Source organism: Drosophila elegans, unplaced genomic scaffold (assembly GCF_018152505.1).
Source record: "Drosophila elegans isolate 14027-0461.03 unplaced genomic scaffold, ASM1815250v1 contig_814, whole genome shotgun sequence".
Taxonomy (NCBI): domain Eukaryota; kingdom Metazoa; phylum Arthropoda; class Insecta; order Diptera; family Drosophilidae; genus Drosophila; species Drosophila elegans.
The window spans coordinates 7,202,939-7,224,383 of NW_024546167.1; the positions used below are offsets into that span (position 1 = coordinate 7,202,939).

General features: G+C 41.6%; 2 protein-coding genes and 1 long non-coding RNA gene across 6 annotated transcripts; 1 reads left to right on the forward strand and 2 right to left on the reverse strand.

Moving 5' to 3' along the window:
- Positions 1–241: 241 nt before the first annotated feature.
- Positions 242–9,645, reverse strand: LOC108138134 (dual specificity protein phosphatase CDC14A). 3 transcript variants are annotated; one of them, XM_017260179.2, is made up of 8 exons: positions 9,319–9,645; positions 9,155–9,259; positions 5,820–5,942; positions 5,487–5,752; positions 4,623–5,293; positions 3,827–4,555; positions 3,061–3,399; positions 242–2,025 (listed from the first exon to the last, which is right to left on the reverse strand). In XM_017260179.2, exons 3-8 carry the CDS (start codon positions 5,875–5,877, stop codon positions 876–878), a joined length of 3,213 nt encoding a protein of 1,070 aa, XP_017115668.1. In that variant the 5' UTR covers positions 5,878–5,942; positions 9,155–9,259; positions 9,319–9,645; the 3' UTR covers positions 242–875. The 3 variants fall into 3 exon arrangements, with proteins under 3 accessions (XP_017115668.1, XP_017115667.1, XP_017115669.1); XM_017260178.2 differs by having other exon boundaries at positions 9,155–9,645; XM_017260180.2 differs by having other exon boundaries at positions 1,337–1,459; positions 9,155–9,641.
- A 1,191-nt stretch (positions 9,646–10,836) lies between these two features.
- LOC108138196 (laminin subunit beta-1) lies at positions 10,837–20,672 on the forward strand. Of its 2 annotated transcripts, none has more exons than XM_017260314.2 (5): positions 10,837–11,165; positions 13,877–13,957; positions 14,209–17,056; positions 17,440–20,107; positions 20,400–20,672. In XM_017260314.2, exons 3-4 carry the CDS (start codon positions 14,345–14,347, stop codon positions 20,095–20,097), a joined length of 5,370 nt encoding a protein of 1,789 aa, XP_017115803.1. In that variant the 5' UTR covers positions 10,837–11,165; positions 13,877–13,957; positions 14,209–14,344; the 3' UTR covers positions 20,098–20,107; positions 20,400–20,672. The 2 variants fall into 2 exon arrangements, with proteins under 2 accessions (XP_017115803.1, XP_017115802.1); XM_017260313.2 differs by lacking the exon at positions 10,837–11,165 and adding an exon at positions 13,616–13,705.
- Positions 20,651–21,442, reverse strand: LOC121467847. The gene is made up of 2 exons (XR_005977876.1): positions 20,971–21,442; positions 20,651–20,817 (listed from the first exon to the last, which is right to left on the reverse strand). It is a non-coding gene; the product is annotated as an uncharacterized LOC121467847 (long non-coding RNA).
- Positions 21,443–21,445: the final 3 nt, after the last annotated feature.

Sequence of the window (21,445 nt, forward strand, 5' to 3'; positions counted from 1 at the left end):
ATTTTTACAAATTTCAGTTATATTTAAATAATTTAAATAGTTGACTAAAAAGTATGGTTTCCAAATTGATTGTACATATTTAAAAAAGATTTTATTACAATTTCATAGTGAAATAGAGTACAACTTCAAAAGCTTCAATTCAATTGTCGTTGGTAACTCTACCCACTAAACAAAAAAATGTTTTTAATTGTTTTTTATAACCAAAGTGAAAACTTTCTTGTAAAACTACACTACAATAAGCTAGTTGGAAAATGTTTTTTTAATGTACATCAAGATATATCAAATAAATGTAAACAAAATTCACATTTTAATAGGAATAAAAGCTGTAGTATTAATGGTACTAAAAGTAACTATTTTCTTTTTGTTAAATTATTATTATGTTAAATAAATACAATGTGTGACCACTTTATAAATTCCGCAGAATCATTTTAAATGGTCAAAGAACAAATCAAATTATATGCAAATTAAAGCAAAATTTGTATCTTATAATTTAACAATTTGTTTATTATTGAAACGTAATATATTATTCCAAATTATATATATATATGTCTAGTGTATATGCCACTTTTGTAAAATAGCCTAAATCGACCTTTGAATTACATACACCCTACGTACTTGAAAAATGCCAATTTAATTCAACAATTTTGATAGTATAACAATTTCAAAAATTTTACCTACAAAAATGTAAGAATATAAAAGAGATAATGCTTAAAACTAAATTAAATTTGTTCTAATCAATCATCAAATTTGATTGCATTGAAATAGTTAACAAAAGCATTGCATTTGCCACTCCCGTAAGAAATCGTGGTTGTCTTGATGAGCAACGATCAATTTACTAGTCCAAAAAATATCTACAAAAGCAGGGCTAACTGTGCTCAGTAGCTGATCTTCTTCCGCAGTTTGAGATTGGATTGCTGGTGATCCAGAGGCTGCTGTCGCTCCCGATCCCGATCCCTTTCGCTGGACACTCGACTGACGCCGCGAGCCAGGTGCTGATGCTGATGCCATTGACTGGAGGATGGCGGTGCCGTGGGCGTGGGAATCCCCGAATTCGAGGCGGATGTCGAGGCCGAGGATCCCGATTCCCCGAAAAGGCGACGGGAGAGCTTGAAGCTGCCGCTGTTGCTGCTGCTGCAGCTGTTGTACTTGCAATTGTTGTTCATGTTGCTGCTGGCGGAGGAGTGAGAGTGCGTTGGATGGATGGAACCGCTGGTGGCTGCCGTTGCTGCACTTGCTCCCGATGAGGCCGCCGCTGTGGACGCCGCTGCTGCCGCGGCGGCCGCTGTCTTCCTCAACAGCTTCGTATTGTACTCGTCGCTCTTGTCCTTGTCCAGTCGCGTGGAGCTCAGCGATCGTTTGTTCCGCTTGGCCGATCCGGTCGCCGCTGCCGCCGCTACGAGGCCGTGCTCGATGATCGCCTGCAATTCGGCACTGCCACGCCCACTAAGACGGCTTGTGTCTGCAGGATTGGAGGAGGAAGGAGGTGTGGTAATTGTTGGATTATTGTTGAGGCTGGTTAACTTGGTTTTCGGCAACGGATTGGAGTTGAGATCGAGCGTGGCGGATGCGGAGCGTGTGGCAATGTTAAAGGAGGCAGCAGAAGAAGAGGACGACCCACCGGCAGCAGCACCACCACCACCACCCAAAACACCCATTGTGGGTATGGCCGATACGTCCCGATAGTAACGAGCCGTGGCCACCGTGCACGGTTGGGTTTGGGCCGCTGCCGGAGCCGGTTCCCCGGCATTGGGTCGCTGGTAACGGATCCGGGATCTTCCCCGGAGCGTCATGTGGTGATGGGAGGTGCGCGCGGCACTGCCCCTAGTGGGTGGAATGGTAGCCGAGCTGCCGGCACCACCACCACCACCACCATTGCCAACGGACACCACGGGTATCTTACTCTCGTTAATGGTGGCATATGGCCGAAGAAGCTGCTTTTCCACCGGCAGCATCGGTGGCTCCGGATGCACCTGCACCTGCTGCTGATGCTGCTGTTCCGCCTTTCGCAAGTGCTTCAGTTCCATTCTAAGGATGGAGCAGGGGAACCAGAAGCCCAGGGAGACAGAGAGAAAAAGGACGAGAGAAGAGAAGAAGAGAGATGGTGTACGGGTTACGTGTTCAGTGTGAGTCCCAAAACACAATCTTACTTAAAAAAGGGACTTAGGGGGGCTGGATGGCTTCGAAAACCGAAGACCTATACATCTTTGCAGAGCCAAGATACTTAAAAAATTGTTTTTGAAAATTTCAGATTTTTGAAAAATATATTTAAATAAATTTTATTATAATTTGAAATACGGACAAATATTGTATAACTACTGATCAAACAACGAACTCTGCAAGGATAGTACCAAAACATAGCAAATATACTTTAAAAAACATAAGTACAGCAAATAAAAGCTACATAAACAAGGCCAAGACAAAGACAAAACATTGCAAATAAATCTCGCAAGCTTTTGGTATAATTTTGATAGTTGTATGTTTATTATTATTGTTTTTGCGCAACAAAATGAATAATTTTTTAATTTTGGCATGCACATAAACAGAAATGCAAAACGCTAAGTACAAACAATAATTTTAATTTTTTAAACCTATATTAGCAGCTAAAGTAAAATAAATTATTATTGTTATTTGGTTAGTGGAGTGGTGTAAAATAAACTTATTGGGTTAGTTTGGTGCAAATAACATAAGTATGGGGCACTAAGACAAGTCGAACTTTTAAAATCGAAATCATATTGTTATTTGCAAAAATGGAGAATTTATTAATCTATCTTTGTCTCCAAAACGTAAAATATTTGTTTAATTAAGCTTAAAAAAGTTCGACAGTATACAAATTTACTAAAAATCTATAAATATTTACAGGGAAGTTTGTGTAAAGGAAAAAGAAAGTGTTTTGGAAAGCAACGAAAATATAAATCTAGTACAATAAATTCAAAAAAAAGCAGAGACGCACACGGAACGAAATCAAGTCCAATACAAGTTTTAACAAAACGATAATATTTTCCGAGGAGTTTTCGAGTTCAAGATTATTCTGGGATTCGAGGGGCATTATCCTGTACTTACCTTTTGCTATATATCGCCAGACTTCGGGTGCGACTGCTCCCTGAACTGGCCAAAATATTGTTAGTGGTATTGTTGTTGTTGTTAAAGTTATTCAGTGAATTGCTTAGATTATTGTTGTTGTTGTTGTTATTGCTGCCAGTCCCGATACTGCTGCCATTGTTGTTGTTGTTGAGATTATTGGCCAAAAGTGCTTCTGCCGCTGTGCTTGTTGGCAAACAGGAGGAAGTGGGCTGTCCCGCCCTCATAGTTGCCATCGCTGGATTCCCCACCACTCCGTTGTTATTATTCCGGAAGGGCTGGGATCGAGCTCTCGTATGCCTCACATTCGATTCCTGCTCGCTATAAGTATGGATAAAAAATCAAATGTAAGTAAGAAACAATAAAAACATTTGCCTCAGATGCACTCGATTTGTTTCAGCTTTAAAATATATTTTAGATTGTTTTCAATTATTTTTTCAGATAAATAACACAATATTTATTTGAAAAGTTATTTATAATCAATGGAAGAAGTATTCAATTTAATTAAGAAGGTCGCACTACGTTCAGTTTACACCGTTTGAACAATTCATTTTTATATGTATTACTATACTGTTTATTGCTATTAGACATTACTAAGTTGTCATAGTATTTATTTTAAATTTGTATAAGAAAATAATGGAAGAATTTCCCTTCTTTTGCAAGCTTTTAATTTAATTTAAAATATTTTTTATCAAAGCTGTTTCAAAACAAGTGGCATCTAAGGGTGTTTGTAAATCAGATGACCCACCTGTTGCTATTCACGTTGACTGATCGCGAGTGGTGTCTCCTCAGCGCCTTAATCTGGTTCAACTTGTCGCCTTGCGTCTGCGCCTGCTTCTTCTCGAGCGCCGTTTGCGTCATCCTGACGGTGGAGGCGATGGTGTGACGAGCTGCCTCGAAGACGTTTACACTTGGCTTGCGCAACTTCTTCTCCGTGCAGCTGGCCACCTCGGCGGCGGGATAAACTCCAGTAGCAGTACTCAATCCACTTCGATTGGCATTGGGATTAACCAGACGCCTCAGCGATGTGGCTATAACTGTGGGCTTATTTGCGCCCGATGGCGATTTCCTGCGACGTGTGGATATTGTATAGCCGGAGGACAGCGGCTGCTCCGCTGGTGCACTGATTGTGTCCGTATCGTTGTCATCGCTTCCATTGCAATTGGGATCCTCTGTGGATTGGTACAAGGCTCGCTCGTCCCGCTCCAAACGCTGCTGCTCGGAGATCTCCTCATCCGTTGGATCCACACAAGCAGCATCCAAGTTGTCCTGGTCGTGCAAGTGCATCGTATCTACGCGTTGGGAAATGCCTTTCACGCGGGTCAGTAGCAGATCCACATGCTCCGCCGAATCGGAGGCAACTGAGCCCAGTTTTGTTTTCAGCTCCAGGCTGTTGATCCCATACGTGTGCCGAAGAATAGGGAGTGTAGTGCGTCGGCGCATTCGTTCGCCCTCCGACCACAGCCAGCTTTGTTTGCTAAAAAAAAATATAGATTGGGAAATTCTTAGTTATGAAAATAACACTCTCATGAAAAAAGACTTACTCCTCCATCCACTGCTGTTGATGGCCTATAACCGATCCCGGTCGGCAGAGCCTCAACCAGGCAATCGACTCGAGGGCAGTGAACCCGTAGTGCTTCATTATGTACGCTCCTATCAGGCTGCCCGTGCGTCCCAAGCCCGCTTTGCAATGCACCGCAATTGCTCCCTTGGTCGTTTCGCAGATGGAGAGGAACTTCTTCAATATGGCATCACTTGGCGTACTGCCATCGATGAAAAACAGATCCTTGTGATCGAAGCCAGCGTTCTCAAAGGAGGAAGCATGATAGACTTTGGCATTCAACCGAATCACGGTCGTGACATTGTTTTCCCGAAAATAGCTAAAGTAGCGTTCGGGTGCATGGCACGGGTAACCATTCGGCAATGTCTTGCTCTTCTGATGAGGTCCGCAAAACGCTATAAACTTCTGCGGCACAATCCAGTTGAAATCACCATTCTCCACGCGCTCGAAATGCTCGTATTCCTCGGCATCGAAGTCGTTGAAATTGAAGAATCCCGCCTGCAAACCCTTGTGCACAGCATTCAGGCAATCCAGCAGTGAAATCTTGAAATTGCTGGGTCCGTAGCTGGCGTCACAGAATCGCGTGTATTGGGGAATCTCGCCAGCGACCAGCGGCCGATATGCCTCCTGGGGCGTTTTGTTTAGGTAGATGATCTAAATGAGTAGAAACGATTAGTTAGAGTTTACTTTCGATTAGTTAGCAAGGAGTTAAAAGAGTTAACCATTAAAGAAAAGGAAGTTTCTTTTCTAGATTTGGGCCATAGATGGCAATGATTATAAATAAATGGTTAACAATTTCGAATGCCCATTATTAATCAATGACATTGCCAAGTCGTAGAGCACTTACTGCATACGAACCAATCAGGTAGGCCGCATTTAGTCGCTTGGCCGGATTCATAGAGGTGTAGTGAACTATCTTTTTGTTGGCATGGCACTTGGCGTTCAGCTTAGTGTTCAGTTTCATGCAGTATCTGTACAGCATGCAGATGTTCAAGGGCCCAAAATCGTTGTAGAAATTCTCGTAGATAAACTCCTCATCGATGCTAAAGTAGTGCGTATTTATCGTGTTCTTTGGCTTGATGTTCTTCTTGAAGGCCACAAAATATAAACGGTCTGCAAACAGAATAGAATAATTCGCGTCACTCAATGTCGGACCGTTTAAAGTTCGTTGAGCCCTCACCTTCCTGCATCTCAGATGCACAGACCAACAGATCCGAGTTGTCATCGTCCAACATCATGGCAGACTACCAGGCAACGGAAACACGGGAGCAGGGAGCAAACGACGATGACGACTGTTTGGCGACTGCAAAAACATTAAAACAGATAGATTTATTATAGCTGTGATATTATATCTTCGGGCAGCGGTAAAACTCTCGTCAGGCGTCTTAAATCAATTCTGTCTAGCCCACACATATTGGGCTTAAAGCTTCCGCATGTTATTGCTTATTAACAAATTTAATTTGCACTGTTTGTTATTGGCATACCTATTAGTATTAAATATTTAGGGTATTACCAGATACTTAGATTAAAATGCAAAAAGTTTTAGATAATAATTTGATTTATTAAAATTTGTACTTTTTAAAATGGCAAAATATAACTAAATTTATAATATTCTTTTAATTGAATTATCCAATTATATACTATTAATAGGAATGCGTATGAACTTTATTTTGAATTTAAATTTGTAAACTAATTATGAAATATTTAAGTAATCTACATAAGTTGTGTTTTTCTGAAACTTTACGGATCATTGAGAGGTTGAAAACACAGGGCATTTCAAAGTCCAAGCCCCTATACAATATCATTTTATTTAAATGATTATTTCTCTCCGATTGTTGGCAACAAATGCGCCCACACCGACTTGCACGCAAAACCTGACTTTGCCTTAATTGGATGGCAGTAAATGATGTTTTCCGCAAAGGGTGTTCTACATAAAGCCATTCAACCATCCAACCATCCGTCCGTACCAACAAGTACATATAGCGTCTTTTATAAGTCTACGTATTTATTGAGTGGAAACATGTGTTATGTTCGTCACTGTTACCAACTTTATGAGTGTCTCCACCCTGCTCGCTTTTCCCCATTTTTCCCCCTAAGCACAATTCTCTGCCTTATTTGCTCCACTTTTCCTGCCGTAGCCAAATGTAGGTGATGGCGTTGATATCAATATGCATAAAGCCATCAGTCAGGCACTCATTCTATCAAGTCGTCAGTTGGGCTGGTATCCGCAGTCCAATAAACAATGGAAAAGGAAAAGGAAAACGCTGAGCCCAGAAGGGAACTCGAATGGACAACACTCTAACGGGGAGTTGTGGAAAATTCTAAAGTCACGTCCCTATGCAAATCTATGGATAACAAAAGGATGTACACATGACATAATCTTCATCGAGTTTAGTGCACTGAAATGTTGTATTAGAATGTCTTGTTTAAGACGCAGTATTTGAGTTTTGTAAAACAATTAATATTTAATATTTCATAAAAATTTCTTTCCCATAATTTATTTATAGGAACATATCAGATAAGCTAGCCCGCCCACAACAATTATATTCCTTATTTTATAAGCCTTATCTTAAATACCTGCTAGTCAATGTCTTAAGTAAATCCCTTAATCCCTTACCAAATTTTCCATTCTAGAGGCGTTCCCTCATTTGCCCACATAACGCAAAATGTATTTTATTGGTCTGGGACACTCGGAGGGTTTACGATGTTGACCTATCATCAAAAGTGTTACGCACACACGGTCACACACTACCACACACTATCACACCCATATATGCTTTGGAACACATGTAAATATTCGATTTTATGCAAATTCACAACCGTTTCCATTTACAACTAAGCAGCGGTTGGCGTGCTTTTGCAGAATTTCGGTCTTGAGCTGGGACTACAGTTAGTCCCTTTTATCCCCCCAAATGCCCCCCTGGCTGTGCTTTATGCATTTCCTCTTCCTGGCTTTAAAGTTGAAAAGTCAAGACGACGTCGAGCGCTTTTTATGGCACATTTGCATGTCGACTAAAGAGTTTTGCCCAGGTCAGATCCAAACTTAGATTCCTATCGGGGCGCCAAAGGTGTACGAGGTGTATGTGTAAGGTGTAAGGGTATATCGCATGACATTGGGCGGGCCTGGGCGAACGGAAACGAAAATAGCTGAAGATATCAGGATATAGGGCAAGTCGGGCCATCAAGAAAGGCAAAGGAGAACGGATTAGTATTCTTGGGGTCTCTGGGCGTAATTTCGTTCGTGTAAAATCCTTATCGAAAATGGCTATCTAACAAGGACGGTAACTAGAGTAAACAAATTTTCTTTGGGACCTCATGTCAATGCGATCTACTCATCTAATACGCCTTGTGCTTCTCCAAATTTAATTATTTCTAAACGAAAATTGTAAAGAGTAGATTTAAGTGTAAAAAAAGTAATACTTTTTTTGAAGTCAATTTTAAACAGTAGTTTTATTGGTCACCACTGATCTTGAGTGTTGTGGTGGCGCCCTCTAGTGTCGATCGCCAGGGAAATATAAAAATCTAACTGTGAACTGATTGTGATGTCTTCACCATTCCATTTCTTTCTTCGTCTTACGCTCACCACTCTCCTAATATGAATCGCAGATCATTGCTAAATATAGCGGGATTATTGCCCTTATCTCTCTCTCCCCATTCATGACATTTGGAGTTGACAGTTCCAGCCACTATAGCTCCCACGTGACGACACAAAAACATACATATCAAACACACGCGTATCTACAATCATATTTACAAACAAACAAATACATATTCGGGCTTATCTGCTTCCGAGCTGTACATATATAAAAATAAGTAAACATAAAATACGATAGAAAGCAACCTTCTCATCTTCCAGTTGGAAATAGAAACCTATAGATCTGGGCTAGGCTCTGGTTAGGCATTAAAAAAACAATGGGCAAACAAACAAGTTTTTCAAATGACGTCACCTAGAATGACAGCAAAAGGTGGTTTAAAAATAAAAAAGCAACGTCAATAGTTGTTTCTTTTTTAGCCAAGTCAGTTAGTTGGAAATTGGAAGCGCGGTGTTTAAAGATTTTGCCGCGCTCGCATACCACAACAACACAACGGCAACAGCATTCACCTGCACCCCTCCCCTTTACCGCCCCCACCCACCCACTTGTTCACGCGCATGCGCTGACTCTCTTTAAAAGCTGCTCTTTCTCTCTCTCCCACACTTGTGCTTTGACGGCTTTTGTATGGGCATCCCGCTCTGACGCTCTCTTGGTATTTTGGAGAGTGTGTTTGGGTATAAATAAAAGCATTTTGCTACTAAAAACTCATAGAATAAAAAAAATAACGATATGTACTATGTACTGCGTAATCAAGTTTTTGGGTAAAAATTTCTGGACTATTTTCGTGGCACTACGATAAAAGGCGGAAAGAGGAAAGGGGAGAGAGAGCGGGACAGTCGTTACAGTTACACAGTTTTTGTTGGTACGTGGCTGAAGAAAGTATTCAATGGGGGAACACTTGGGGGATAAAAAAAAGACTCACCTAAGTTATTATTGTTGGATGGATATTGACGAATCGGGAGAAAAGAGAAGCAAAGTAGCAACAGCAGCACCAGCTAGGAACACCCACACCACACTCTGCATAACACTATACAATTTTGATTAAATTTACACTTGTTATGGGATATTATTTGTTTTTTTTTGTACCGTTTTCGAAAATTTTGTCAAGGAATATTCCACATCGAATTTTGTGTTTGTCTGTCTCGTATTTTTAAGTTAACAACATTCTCAGCGCGAGCTTTTACACTTTTCTTTTATTTAAATATCGTAATGAGAAAGTAAAAAATAAACACATCAGCGACCGAGAATAAGCTTTTATACAAGTTAACTTCAAAACATTATAATTGCACTAGTTTTTTGAACCATTGGGTTTTATATTTTTTCCCGGCGATTTATGTATTTTTGGATACTTCGAGTGGAGCTCAGTTGGAACGACTGGAGCTGTTGGAATTTGGGAGCGTTATGAGCGCGATGCTCCCCATTTTTTGAGAGCTGGCAATTACAACTAAATATCGATAGTTGGTTCGAATATACCTTTTGGTATTTTCTGTTATATTTTGCACTTAAGGATTTTTGTCTCTGTAACAGATGGTCATATTATTGTTTGGTGTCCGTTAATTCAATTTCATATTGGTCCATATAACATTTACTCGTGAAAATCTCAAGACGACGAGTTTGACTTTCTTAAAGAGCAATCTAATACTCAAATGCTTAAGGTTTTGGCGAGCCAAAAATTAATCAGTTGGTTACGATCAACTGACCGTTCCCAAGCGCAGTTTTCTATGCGATATTTGGCCGATGATTTCTAAAATCTTGGCGGGAAACAATTTAAAATTAAAACTGAGACATTGTAGGACGGAATGTTGGGGATCAGGAGGTTATCACTCTCCCAGGAAGCAATTTGTATACAGAATTTCTGTAAGACATTCTTTAAAAGTTATGTCACTTTTTTAACGTTTAGCTCTTGACATTTATATATATATACATAGGTAAATATATGTTAAATTATAATTATAATTGTATAAGTGTAGTTCATAAGATCAATTTTAAAAGTCGATGTATGTATTTCTTGATTTATTTCAAAGACACGGTAAACTTTGCCATTATAAAGCCAGTACCATAATACATATTTAAAAGATACACTTCCAATGTTATATCTCTGTTAGTTATACCTCTGTTAAATGCATTTTTATGTTAATAACTATGTAGGTATACAACAATGCATGTTGAACAAGAAAGGAAGTAAGCCGAAGTGTATATACCCTTGCAGCTACTCCAAAAAGGAAATGTTCTGTAAAGCAACAATATATTTGTATGCCTATAGCCTAATTTTCCTCTAAATTATTCGATCGTTCCTATTGCAGCTAAGTGACATCGTTGTCCGATCTTAGTAAACTCAAAACCGTAGTTCTGAAATAATAAACCACTACCATGTATGGAAGTATAGTTCAATCAATTGAAAAACAGCGAAGTTATAATTTTTCCGATTGTTGAGCCATATGAACTAAAACTTCACTACGTTGCAAACTTCTCACTGAAATACTTGTATACCGTGTGCAAGGGTATACACACCAACGCGCTCTCGCTCTCGTCGCGATCACTTGTTGCTGGGACTGAGATTGCGGGGTATAAGGTATAAAGTTTGTTTTCATCCTCCGCTGCGATACAAAACTCATTCTCTCTTGTGGATTTCTCGCGATCGGACGTTTTTCGGAGTCGGCACCGGATCGAGAGTTGGATCCCTTTCCGCCCCAACTCTTGGAATTTTCTTTCCAATTGTCTTGGAAAATATCTTCTCCGTCGCGTGCGTGTGTGTGAGTGTACCGTGTGGAGTGGAGTTTATAAAAAGAAGTCGAAAAGTGTTTGCCGTATCAACAAAAATAAAAACACCCAAGACGTGTGTTTGTTGTTTTGTCTGTATAACAGAAAAGTCATCTTTTGAAACTTCGCCTCTTGGAATAGATGCATAGTCCGTAGCTGAAAAAAAGATTCCGGTAAGTTAAAGAATCTTTAAGAACGGTTTATCAATTATGGAGTTTTTGGATCCACGCGGAGTTTTTACGCAGTTTTCAACAGCTGCAGTCTCCCTCTCTCGCTCGCTCCTCCCTGTCTCTTTCTTGAGGTTTATCTTGTGGCCTGTTTTTGTTGCTGCTTGCGTACTTCTATTTCTCCTCCTTCGCATCCGCTGCCGATATTGTTGTTGTTGTTGTTGTTGTGGCATACTGCCGCTTTTTTTTTATCGATTCCCTGTTTATGTGTGCACAAAACTCGAAATAACTCCCGAATAGTCGAAAAGACTAAAAAAACATAATCGAAAAGACTAAAATTTAATTCAAAATCATATATTTTAAATAGTATGTTTTGAAATAAGCTAATGGTTATGTTTTAAGCCTCCCGTTTTCTAAATTTCGAAACAATTTTTTGTAACGTCCTTAAGCTTGATTTTTAAATGTAGTGTTATTTAGTTTTTTTAGTATAAATCAAAAGGCTTAAAGCTGATACTTAAAATTCTTGCCGAAATTTTTAAAATGTAGAGTATAAAATATTGGATTAACGGTTTTTTTTAACGTAAAGAGCACATCGCAAGATCTCTAATTTCTTATCTGTCTAAATATGACTTCATGTCTCATAAAGCAAAGAAAAACTATAAATGTACATTGTACAATTACATGGCTAGAGCATTTTTGTAGATTAAGCATACATACCCGAACATATAGAAACATGATGCCATAAGGCGACGACTGCATGTGGACTTAAAAAGTGCATTGCCAAGCTGATTTTCCTTACATCAGCGACAATGGGACTGGCTAATTAAAATGTGAGCCGGGCCTGTCGCCTTGAAGCAGATGTGCAGCCGACGAATTAATTTATCTAGATTGGATTGCGGTCTGTGGGTGGAAAGGATTTAGTCGGTGTGGTCTAATTATAGCCGGACTATCGCAGGCTGATCTCATATTTAAACGTTAGACTTCCACAACATGTGTGCTCCAGACTGAGAATTGAAATTCGGGGCTGGGGTTGACGGTGGAATGGTGCATATGTCTACAGTATAAGCATACAGTGGTCACTCGAAAAGTATGTTTTAATTTAAGTTATTTTAGAATTGAGACTGGGTTAGTATAAAAGAGTTTTTCATTAAAAGGTGTATTTAACCGGGTTACAGATTTATGAAAGATTGAAATTGGACCGGAGTTTGTAAAGATATGGTTACACATGACCGGGTTTTTAATTAAAAGAAACTTCCATTTCAAAATTCGTTTTTTCAGTGATCACTGTATGCAATCGTATTTGTATTTGTGTGGTCAAGTAAGAAAAAGTCAGCGCGTCTTGATAAAATTGGAAATATAAACATCATCTCCCGACGAAACTAAGAAAACATGAGCCAGGCAATTGTATAAGCAAATTTTTATGAACTGGCCATAGTCATCCAAAGATATGTACGAATACAGAAAATACATACAGACCACTACACTTAGATACACACCCAACAAAGTCGAGAATCGTGGAGCGCTCCACTGCTGCTCCATTATTTACCCACATATACAAACTTATACAGTAGATGTGCTTTGTATGCCTGGTAAATTTACGTTTTGTTCTTTGCTTATTTGTTTATTTGCCAGTTTCCTCGGCGGCAAAACGAACGAAATCGAAATTAACCAACCCACAAATAGCAAACAAAATAATTTAAACACACTCAAAGTAATTAAGTCCAGTCTGGAGTCGAGTTCCCAACGTAGAGTTCCCAAGAAAAAGTATCTGTGAACGAACTCTTATCGGGACAGTTCAAAATTATGAAATATGTATTTTTAGCCGCTCTATGTTTGGGTCTAGAAGTTGAGTTGAGTTTGGATTGGCCGGCGGCGCTTGGAGGGTTATCTCTCAGCACAGTTTTCGAATTTTGTTTCGTGTGGCCCCTCCGGGATCGTCTGATAAGAACTAAAAAAAAAAGCTTCAGTTTTGATTTTGAGAAATCCTATTAATATATGAATTTGGGGTTAGCTATTACTTAAAGTTTGGTTTAATAAGTATTGCGAATATATTGTTCTTGTTTTTCTTAAATAAAGTGAATAGTTTTTAATGCATACTGTAAAGTTAAAACTTAAAAAATATAAACAAATTTTTATTATAACCATCCAAGAGTGGGGAAAACGAATTTTCTAATTAGGTTAATTAAATTTTATTTATTTTACTTATTTTTAAATATTTTTGAAACTAAAAATATTTAAATTCAAATTTATTTATTTATTTCATTGAGTTTTATTCCATTTCTCAGCGCTCTCAAGAAAAGCAAATTACAATTCCAATTCGTGATGAGTATTTTGTACGAGACTCTCTGAAACTGTAAGTGAACACTGATAAAATAACAATTATACGCACCAGGCAACAACGGATTAAGCTTCACCATTATCGCAATATAGCTTGCGAGTAGTCGGAGTGATAATACGAATAGGATCCATTCAGTTTCAGTTCAAGATTCGGTCTGCGCCTCAGTTTGTGCGTAAGACCCGTTGGGCGCGGATGCCTTGTTTTAATGGTACGAGACGAAAATAAATCTGTTTTTTGTGTTTTTGTTGTGTAGAAAATTAGAGCATCTCGGTTGATAAGCAGTTCAGAGTGAGGGCAAAAACGAGAAGTTTATTTTGTGACTAAAAATCGGAACCGAAAGAATATAACTAATAAAGGAATTCTTTGTTTCTTCTTACAGCTACTGGTTTTGTTAAAAACTAACAGCATGAATGAATAAAAATTTTGGAGAAGGAAAAGGAAGAAGAGAAGCAGTGGAGAAGTAAGTGCGAATGTGCTGTTTTTATTTTAAATTCTAAAAAACTTGGTGAATCTCATTAAGGCTTATGTTGAAAAAAAGTAATGAAGATAATGTACATTTTTCAAAATAATATTTTATTTAAAAAAATCAATCGAATTATTATATATGTGTATGTTATTATTATATTAAAAATTCGATCGTTAATAGTTTTCACCAAATCTTTTTAGAACATTCAAGCAATGAGCTTTAACACTATAAATTAATTTTTATAGATCTTTCTACCGAGGATCACGTGGCTAGCTGTAAGAGATCCCCACAAAAACGAACGAAAAGAAAAGCAACTGATTAAAGTCCCGGCCGGAAGTGCCCCAGTGGAACGCGACCCCAACAACAGAGAGCCAGTTCGAGATGTTGGAGCTGCGGCTTATCGTGGTCATTGTGCTCGGCCTGCTCGGCAGCCAGTTGGGCTCAGTGGATTCCCAGAGACCGCCTCAGCAAGGCAGGCGGCAGGATCGTACCAAATATCCACTAAACAAATATGTCAAGACACATCCTTGCGAGAGATCCTCTTGCTACCCGGCTACGGGTAATCTCCTAATCGGAAGGGAGAACCGCCTAACGGCCAGTTCCACCTGTGGTCTGCATTCGCCGGAGAGATTCTGCATCCTGTCCCATTTGCAGGACAAGAAGTGCTTCCTTTGCGACACGCGGGAGGAGACCAAGCAGGATCCCTATAAGAACCATCGCATCGGACAGGTCATATACAAAACCAAGCCTGGAACCAATCTACCCACCTGGTGGCAGTCGGAGAATGGCAAGGAAAACGCCACCATTCAATTAGATCTGGAGGCGGAGTTCCACTTTACCCATTTGATCATCACATTTACCACTTTCCGACCCGCGGCCATGTACATCGAGAGATCCTTCGATTTCGGAAATACGTGGCATGTTTATAGATATTTCGCCTACGACTGCAAAGAATCCTTCCCGGGAGTGCCCACCGTGTTGGTGAACATCACCGACGTTATGTGCACTTCAAGATATTCCCATGTGGAGCCTTCGAGGAATGGTGAAGTGATCTTTAGGGTGCTGCCACCGAACATCAATGTGACGGATCCCTATGCGGAGCATGTGCAGAATCAACTGAAGATAACAAATCTCCGAATTCAGATGACCAAGCTGCACAAGCTGGGTGATAATCTCCTGGACAGCAGGGTGGAGAACGAGGAGAAGTACTACTATGGCATATCTAATATGGTGGTTCGAGGATCCTGTTCCTGTTACGGCCACGCCTCCCAGTGTCTACCATTGGATCCCGCCTTCTCGCAGGCGGACAATGAAGATGGCATGGTACATGGTCGATGTGAGTGTACGCACAACACGAAGGGAATGAACTGTGAAGAGTGCGAGGATTTCTACAACGATCTTCCGTGGAAACCGGCCTTTGGAAAGAAAACAAATGCCTGCAAGAAATGCGAATGTAACGGACACGCCGTAAGCTGTCACTTCGATGAGGCTGTCTTCACGGCCTCCGGATTTGTTTCCGGCGGAGTGTGCGACAATTGCTTGCACAATACCAAGGGACAACATTGCGAGGAGTGTATGCCGTTCTTCTATCGCGATCCCGAGCAGGAAATCCATTCCGAAAACGTATGCCAGCCGTGTGATTGTGATCCTCAAGGTTCGCTGGATGATGGCATCTGTGACTCTGTAAACGAGCCGGAAAGTGGAGCCGTAGCAGGCGCCTGCCATTGCAAGGCCTTCGTCAAGGGACGTCGTTGTAATGAGTGCAAAGATGGCTACTGGAATCTCCAGCCCGACAATCCCGATGGCTGCGAGCCGTGTACTTGCAATATCCTAGGCACTTTGAACAATTCCGGATGCGTTATGCGCACGGGAGAGTGCAGGTGTAAGCTGTATGTTACGGGCAAGGACTGTAATCAATGTATGCCGGAGACCTATGGACTTTCCGAATCACCAGAGGGTTGCACCTTGTGTAACTGCGATGCTGGAGGATCCTACGATAATTATTGCGATGTTTTGAGTGGTCAATGTCGGTGCAGGCCTCACATGACAGGAAGATCCTGTTCGCAGCCCAAACAGAATTACTTCATTCCCTTGCTACCGGAAGTTCATGAGGCGGAGGTGGTGGATGAATGTATTTCCTATGGTCCCAATGGAAATTGCAGTCTGGTGGCTGAAACTCCGGATGGAAGTTTCACGGGTCCTGGCTTCACCAGGGTTCCAGAGAACACGGAACTGGTCTTCACCGTCGGCGATATTCCACGCTCCATGCCCTACGATGTGGTTATACGTTATCAGAGCACTTCTCGTGGAGATTGGGAGGATGCCTATATCACTCTGGTGAGACCCGATCAAGTGGATCCCAATGGCGAGTGTGGAGAAGTTGCTGCGGCCACTTCCTCGGAGACCAGGATACCATTCTCGCTGCCCGATCGCAATCGCCAGGTGGTGGCATTGAATAATGTTTGCCTGGAGGCCGGCAAGGTTTACAAGTTCCGAATTTATTTCGAGAGGAAGCGACTCGATGCAGACAGTCCCACAGCGACGATCTTGGTGGATTCCCTAACTCTCATTCCACGCATCGATGTAACGCCCATCTTCACGGGTTCCGAACTGGCCGACATTCGCAGGAAGGACTATGAGAGATACAACTGCAATTCATCATTGTACGATATGAATCACAAGCCCGATCCGAGATGCAGGGACTTGGATAATATTGTGAGCATCTTTGTCCACGACGGAGCCAGCATGTGCAATTGCAATCCCACGGGATCGTTGAGCAAGGTGTGCGAGTCCAATGGAGGCTTCTGCCAATGTAAACCCAATGTGGTGGGCCGGCAGTGCGATCAGTGTGCCCCGGGCACCTACGGATTCGGTCCGGAGGGATGCAAAGCCTGCGATTGTGACAGCACCGGATCGAAGGACAACAACTGCGATCTGATCACCGGTCAGTGCCAGTGTGTGCCGAGCACCTATGGCAGGGAGTGTAACCAGTGCCAGCCGGGCTATTGGAACTTCCCCAATTGCCAGGCTTGCCAGTGTAATGGCCATGCGGCGCTGTGTGATCCCATCCACGGAACCTGTCTGGATTGTCAGGTGAGCCAGTCAAGGAGAAAACATTTTACATATTATTATGGTCTCTGGAAATTAGAAACCATAACTAATGTTGTTTTTGAACAGTTGTTCATAAATCTCGTTGTTTCTTTTTGTTATAATTTGGTTTTTGGTTACAATTTGGAACTCATCTGTTTTATGTTACATAGCAGCTTTAGCCCTATCACTCAAATCAATTTCGAAAATCTTTGATAACATCTATTTAAACTCACTAAATGAGTTTAGGGTTTTTAGGTACCAACTCTAAGTAGCAATTCCAAGTTACAAAAAGAATTTGAACTAAAATGGCATGCATTTTCGTGGTATTTCTTATTTTAACTTTAAATGGTTAAGCTAATTCAAACTTATTTTCCATTTACCGCCAGGACTCGACCACGGGCTTCAGCTGCGACAGCTGTCTGGACGGCTACTATGGAAATCCCCTGTTTGGCAGCGAGATTGGATGCCGACCATGCCGCTGTCCGGAGACGTTGGCCAGTGGAATGGCCCATGCGGATGGCTGCTTCTTGGACACGCGAAACAACAACATGCTGTGCCACTGCCAGGAAGGATACTCCGGCTCCCGTTGCGAGATCTGTGCGGATAACTACTTCGGAATACCGGACAACGGTGGCACTTGCTCCAAGTGCGAGTGCAGCAACAATGTCGATCTCTATGACACCGGTAACTGCGATCGCCAGACGGGCGCTTGTCTGAAGTGCCTGTATCAGACGACTGGCGATCACTGTGAACTCTGCAAGGATGGATTCTTCGGGGATGCACTGCAGCAGAACTGCCAGCAGTGTGACTGCGACTTCCTCGGAACGAATAGTACGATAGCTCACTGCGATCGCTACACGGGTCAGTGTCCTTGCTTGCCGAATGTAGAGGGTCAACGATGCGATAAGTGTGCCGAGAATCACTGGAAGATAGCCTCTGGCGAGGGATGCGAGGGCTGCAACTGCGATCCCATTGGAGCCCTGCACGAGCAGTGCAACTCGTATGACGGACAATGCCAATGCAAGCCAGGATTCGGAGGCAGGGCTTGCAATCAGTGTCAGGCTCACTACTGGGGCAATCCCAACGAGAAGTGCCAGCCCTGCGAGTGCGATCAATACGGATCCGCTGACTATCAGTGTGATCGGGAGACTGGTCATTGTGTCTGCCACGAAGGAATCGGTGGCTACAAGTGTAATGAGTGCGCCAGGGGCTATATTGGACAGTTCCCGCATTGCTCACCCTGTGGCGAATGCTTCAACAACTGGGATTTGATCTTGACCGCTTTGGAGGATTCAACGACAGCCACCATTCGACGAGCTAAGGAAATCAAGCAAGTGGGTGCCACAGGAGCCTATACGTCCGAGTTCAGTGAACTGGACAAGAAATTGCAGCACATCAGAAATCTGCTGCAGAACACCTCAGTTAGTCTGGTGGACATTGAGAAACTGGATTCGGAAACCAATGAGCTTAAGCAGCAACTACAGGCATCCCATGGTAGATTGAGCGAAACCGAAAGAAATCTCGATGACATATACAATTCGCTGAGTCTGTCGGGTGTAGAGCTCGAGGGTCTGCAAAACCACTCCAGGTTGGTGCAACAACTGTCCAAGGAACTCAAGGAAAACGGCATTCAGTTGCAGGAATCGAATATCGAAGGAGCTTTGAACCTCACACGACACGCCTACGAAAGGGTTAGCAATTTATCGACCCTCAAGGCGGAGGCCAGTGAACTGGCCTCCAATACGGATCGAAATTGCAAGAGAGTGGAAACGCTGTCCAACAAGATCCAAGCCGAGGCGGAGGGATTGGCTAAGAATGACAAATCCATTGCGGATTATCGCGCGGAGTTGACGTCTCTGACCTCTCAAGTTCCCGAACTGAACAAGCAGGTTTGCGGCAAGGAAGGCGATCCCTGCGACAGCTTGTGCGGAGGAGCTGGTTGTGGCCATTGCGGAGGTTTCCTGTCCTGCGAACATGGCGCCAAAACCCATTCGGAGGAGGCACTCAAAGTGGCCAAGGACGCTGAGGCGGCCATTACCAGCAAGAAGGATCAGGCGGATCAAACCATAAGGGCTCTAACCCAGGCCAAATTGAATGCCTCCGAGGCCTATGAGAAGGCCAAACGGGGTTTCGAACAATCCGAGCGTTATCTGAATCAAACAAACGAAAGCATCAAGTTGGCTGAAAACCTTTTCACTGCCGTCACTAATTTCCAGGAGAACAAGACAGCTTCCCCAGCAGAGAGCAAGCAGTTGGCACAGGATACTCTGGAGTTGGATCTGAAACTGGAACCCAAGGAGATTGAGTCCCTGGGAGCCCAGATCAATGAGGCCGTGTCGTCCCTGAAGAATGTCGAGTCGATTATCTACAGGACCAGACCCGATTTGGACAGGGTCAATAATCTGCAGAGCACTGCCAATGCCACCAAGGAGAAGGCCAACAAGATACTGGACTCTGCGAATTCGGTGGTGGAAAGTCTGGCTGCGGCAGATGAGTCCCAGGAAAAGGCACAGGCTGCAATTCAACAGGCCAACAGCAATATTGAGCTGGCCGGCCAGGATCTGGAGAAGATCGATGAGGAAACGGATTCCGCCGAAGCACCAGCGAATAACACAGCCCAGCAGGTTGAGGAATTGGCCAAGAAAGTGCAGCGCCTGCAGAATAATATCGTTAAGAATGATCGGGATGCCAAGGAGATTACCAAGGAGGCGGGTCGCGTCAAACTGGAGGCCATGCGTGCCCGCGGCGAGGCTAACAATTTGCAGTCGGCCACCAGTGCCACCAATCAGACCCTCACCGACCGAGCAAGTCGCTCCGAGAACGCCAGGGAACGGGCCAAGCAGCTTCTCCAGAGGGCCTCCAAACTGACCGTCGATACCAACGCCAAGCTGAAGGATCTAAACGATCTGCAGACCGTCTACAATAACAAGAACCAGCAGCTGAACGAGCTCAAGGATGCAATTGGTCCCTTGAACAAGGTGCTCAACGAGCACCTGATCCACATCAAAGAGCGGAGTTCGCACTATAGGCAGTGTTACACGTAGATCCCAGAGGGTAGGCATCCTATTTTTGTTTAACCACCTTTTTTTCATTAATAAAACATTTTAACTTAGCCCTAGAAATAAAAAAAAAACTTATCTGCCATTCAAATTTAAATCAAAAGCAAATTAAATTTAAAAAATTAAAAAAAAAAAACTTTAAAATCTATAAACATTTTTTTTGCTTCATAATTGTAACTTTTTAAGCTACGTTTAAATTATAAAAAACGTCTAACCTTTCATTCCATTAAAAAAAAAAAATTAACTTACTATATTTTACTTTTTTTTATTTTTACATTTATTTTCAGATTCCTCTGCGCGGCCATTTTAATTGCCATATTCATGAACAATAAGCAATCTGCTAATTACGAGAATCAAGTAAAATACTACAACAAGAACTAGGATGGCAACAGTTATTATGTAACCACTGTTAAGTTACCGTTACTTTTTGTACTCTAAGCGAAATCCAACACTGCAATGTTAATTTTAAAAATTGAGCGAAAAAAATCGTATCCCTATACCATTTTGTAATGAAATTAATGTAATTAAATAAAACTACTTAGATGTGGAAATGTCTTGTATTTGTTTGTGTTTTTGTTATAGAGAGGAACAAGATGGATGTTTTAATAGAGAGCGACAGGTGAGAGTATTTTGGTAGCACAGTCGAACATTCATAAGTCCAATCTACTAATTTCCAATTATTTTGATCTAAGTTACCGCCAGGAGCTGTAAAAATAAATTATAAATTATAATACAATTCATAGATCGTTTTATTGAAAAAATGATTAAACTTTTTTAATAAATATAAATGTAAGAAAAATTAAAAATAAAATTTCTACTAAAAAATGTTTGATAAAAAAAAATTATTTATGTACTCACACTTCATTTATGGCAACTCTTTTTTATAAGTGCAAAGGATTATTATTTTTGTTGTGTTTATGTTATGGACAGTTTACTGTATGTTTATTTTGATGGGTATTGGTACTTTATGCTGCCACAAACATTGCCATTTTGTTTTATTCCATTCCGTTTTGTTTTAGTTTTTCTGCGCATCGCGTGCTGCTGCTTTTTTTTGTTTTTAAATTTTGGTCAATTTATTTCTAATATTTTTCTGGTATCCAAGAGGTGTACTTATTATAAAACCGGAAGTTGGCTCGAATGGATCGACGTTACAGAAGGTCGTTGCGGAGTTCGGCAGGTATTCAATAATATTCCATATACTAATAATGCAGTCGGTGCAGTTGCAGAGAAGCCCACTTCACAATTAAAGGTCAAGGTAATGCGGAAAGTCTAGAAAATGCTTTTTAAATCATGAAGTTTTTAGTTTTACCCCATCTTTTAGCTTGACCGACAA

Bases quoted from the DNA above. Each gene is read 5' to 3' on its own strand.
- LOC108138134 (XM_017260179.2), bottom strand. From the start codon at position 5,877: ATGATGTTGGACGATGACAACTCGGATCTGTTGGTCTGTGCATCTGAG. The intron at 3,400-3,826 runs GTGGGTCATCTG...CCATACTTATAG, and splicing joins GTCAACGTGAATAGCAACAG to CGAGCAGGAATCGAATGTGA. The intron at 2,026-3,060 runs GTAAGTACAGGA...CTCCATCCTTAG, and splicing joins CTGGCGATATATAGCAAAAG to AATGGAACTGAAGCACTTGC.
- LOC108138196 (XM_017260314.2), top strand. From the start codon at position 14,345: ATGTTGGAGCTGCGGCTTATCGTGGTCATTGTGCTCGGCCTGCTCGGC. The intron at 17,057-17,439 runs GTGAGCCAGTCA...ATTTACCGCCAG, and splicing joins GAACCTGTCTGGATTGTCAG to GACTCGACCACGGGCTTCAG.